Source organism: Papaver somniferum, chromosome 11 (assembly GCF_003573695.1).
Source record: "Papaver somniferum cultivar HN1 chromosome 11, ASM357369v1, whole genome shotgun sequence".
In the NCBI taxonomy this organism is placed as follows: Eukaryota; Viridiplantae; Streptophyta; class Magnoliopsida; order Ranunculales; family Papaveraceae; genus Papaver; species Papaver somniferum.
The window spans coordinates 131824625-131827094 of NC_039368.1; the positions used below are offsets into that span (position 1 = coordinate 131824625).

Consider the following 2470-nt stretch of genomic DNA (forward strand, 5'->3'; position numbering starts at 1 on the left):
AAAATAAAAAGTACTTACTCAGATATAAAAGCAATCAAAACTAGGCAAAATAACCCTAACCAGAAAGGAGAGGAAATTGAAGAACTTCTCGCCATGATTTGAAATTGATATGTTAGGGCCGTCTGGTTTCACTTCCAAGTATAAACATTGTACTTATAGAGATCTAGGTCAGATGCATCACTTCTCCGGACAATTACATGCTGTACATTTTGTAGTTAAGCCACTTGTGAAAATAAAAGCTACTTTATAGATTGCTTTTATCACAAATATAGTAAGTTCTAAGAAACTCGTATGCATTTATGTGCATGTGGGTGAACATGGCGCACTGAAAATGGAAGTTAAATTATTATCAAGTTGATAATATGGCGATTATTGAATATGCATAAGTTCTTGGTTTGATTTCTGCCCCAAAGAAGAGGTTCTTATTTAGAGCATCAACAATTATGGGAGCTAAAAAGTGCGAAAGAAGCCAAATCAGTGGGCTTCATATTACACAGTTGTTGGATATAGACATAAGCCGTGAACTTAGCACATTGAGCAACATACACTAGAATATTAAAAGAAAGCAAAATGATGCATTAGAAATTTGAAATTAAAGCAATTACAAGTGGTACTCAAAAAGATCCATGAAGTACATCACCCGAAAACAATGATGTTCTTAGTTAATAAGAGCGCAATGTTTTCTGATTTCACCAGCATTACCAGTGAGAACTTCAATCGCATTCATTTTCTCCATAGACACAGCAAAATCCTTGAAGAAAGTTGCTCCATGGTTTCTTGCTTGACTCTTAACATAAGCCTTAGTCACTGGGTCGTCAAGAAGAGTTGCATCAGATGCAAATAATCCCCTTCTTTTACTTACAAGCTTATAGTAACTCGAGTCAAATGTTTTGAAACTTCCTGGATCCATCTCGGCTGTATGCACTAAATCGTTTGGCTTGCACTTGCTCTTTAGTCGTGGTACATACTCGCTGTCCAATGTCGGGTCTGAATCTCCTTTGCCCGTGAAGTTGTACAACCTTGTTGCAAATGAGGCGCAAGCGGCAACACCAATTGTGTGTGCACCTGTCGATGCATATATGAGTAGTGATTACGTTTTAAGCGTCAAAGTTTTGTTCATGAAATTAAAATATAGAATGCATTGTAATTTCAGTTACCTGATAAGACTGCAAGGTCTTTTGCATTCAACCCCTTTGATGCAAATGATGCTATCAATTGAGTAGAATTGAAGAATGGTGCTGGTAGTGTAAAAGCATCTGTCATAATCGAAACTCTACCATCTCTTCGTCCGGTGGGTACATTCCACCATGGTCCTTTAATCTGAAAAATAAATAAATAACCCAAATGTTTATTAGTCTATATTACATCTAGATCAATTTATTCACTATCCAATTGGTAGATTAGTTACCACAGCTACTGAATCTCTTGCAACCAATGATAGAATGTCCGCACATGAAACAACTCCAGGGCACACTTTTTCTACTGCAGCCTTTGCAGCATCAATAACGTTGAAACCTCTAGCAGTTAAATTAGGAATCGCTGCTTTCTCAGTTTGATTTGTGCTTGTAGAATTTATTAACACTGAACCATCACAACCCTGCAGTATTCATTAACAGATTGAGATTTCAGTTACCAATAACGTTAAATACTCGCTAATCAATATTTTGAAAGGAGAGAATGAATTGTAAGTGAATATACGTACCCTGACGAAACAATCATGGAAATGCAATCTCAATAATGCGGCAGGGAGTGTAGGATTAAAAGAAACGTACGAAGCAGTCGTCTTGTAAATAATAGACTCAGCATTTGGACATGTCTTTTGGTAGAAACCCAGTTTCAGACCTTGACCATTACTTACGTCTAAGACAAGAAAAACAAGAACCAAAACCGAAAGAAATTTTAGAGTAGCCATGACTGTCATTTGATGTTGAATAAAACTCCTAGCTAGCCAAGTAAAGCAATGCGAAGGAAATGGTAGTAGTGATTATGAGGATGATCAGTATTGATGTACATATATAGTAGTCGCTACTTTGAAAACGAACTCGATTATTAGCATGTCATGCTGCAAAAGGCTGTCAATTAAGCTAGTTAAATATGAACAACTGATTAATTAATTATATCCATCGTGGTGGTCCGTTTGGTAGAGGATATATTGAATATATCCAAAACTAAAACTGGTTTGACTTTACACATTTGACAAATAATTGACAACCAAAAAAGGAATAATTGTCTTTTCGAAAGTACGAAGCCATCATCCTATCTATATTAATTGCTTGTACTCACCACGATCTGAGTTTTGTATTCTTTTTAAGAAAATGGAAGGTAAGGCAGGAACGAGGAAACACATTTGTGAATTAAAGAGAAAACATAATATTGGGTGAGGGACGGACCCGGAATTCTCCATTGGATAGGGATGGAATGTAATTCTAGCGGCAGCAAATGTTTTTGGAGCACATCATATACTTAGTGG

The 2470-nt window shown here is 36.4% G+C and overlaps 1 protein-coding gene across 1 annotated transcript; it reads right to left on the reverse strand.

Annotated features, from left to right (window-relative positions):
• Nucleotides 1-507: 507 nt before the first annotated feature.
• On the reverse strand, nt 508-1962 carry LOC113320406 (peroxidase 27-like). The gene is made up of 4 exons (XM_026568321.1): nt 1703-1962; nt 1409-1597; nt 1158-1320; nt 508-1065 (listed from the first exon to the last, which is right to left on the reverse strand). Exons 1-4 carry the CDS (start codon nt 1919-1921, stop codon nt 659-661), a joined length of 978 nt encoding a protein of 325 aa, XP_026424106.1. The 5' UTR covers nt 1922-1962; the 3' UTR covers nt 508-658.
• Nucleotides 1963-2470: the final 508 nt, after the last annotated feature.

Excerpts from the sequence above, each read along its gene's own strand:
- LOC113320406 (XM_026568321.1), bottom strand. The coding sequence starts at position 1,921 with ATGACAGTCATGGCTACTCTAAAATTTCTTTCGGTTTTGGTTCTTGTT. Across the intron at positions 1,321-1,408 it reads CAAGAGATTCAGTAGCTGTG|ATTAAAGGACCATGGTGGAA; the intron begins GTAACTAATCTA and ends TTTATTTTTCAG. Across the intron at positions 1,066-1,157 it reads AGACCTTGCAGTCTTATCAG|GTGCACACACAATTGGTGTT; the intron begins GTAACTGAAATT and ends ATGCATCGACAG.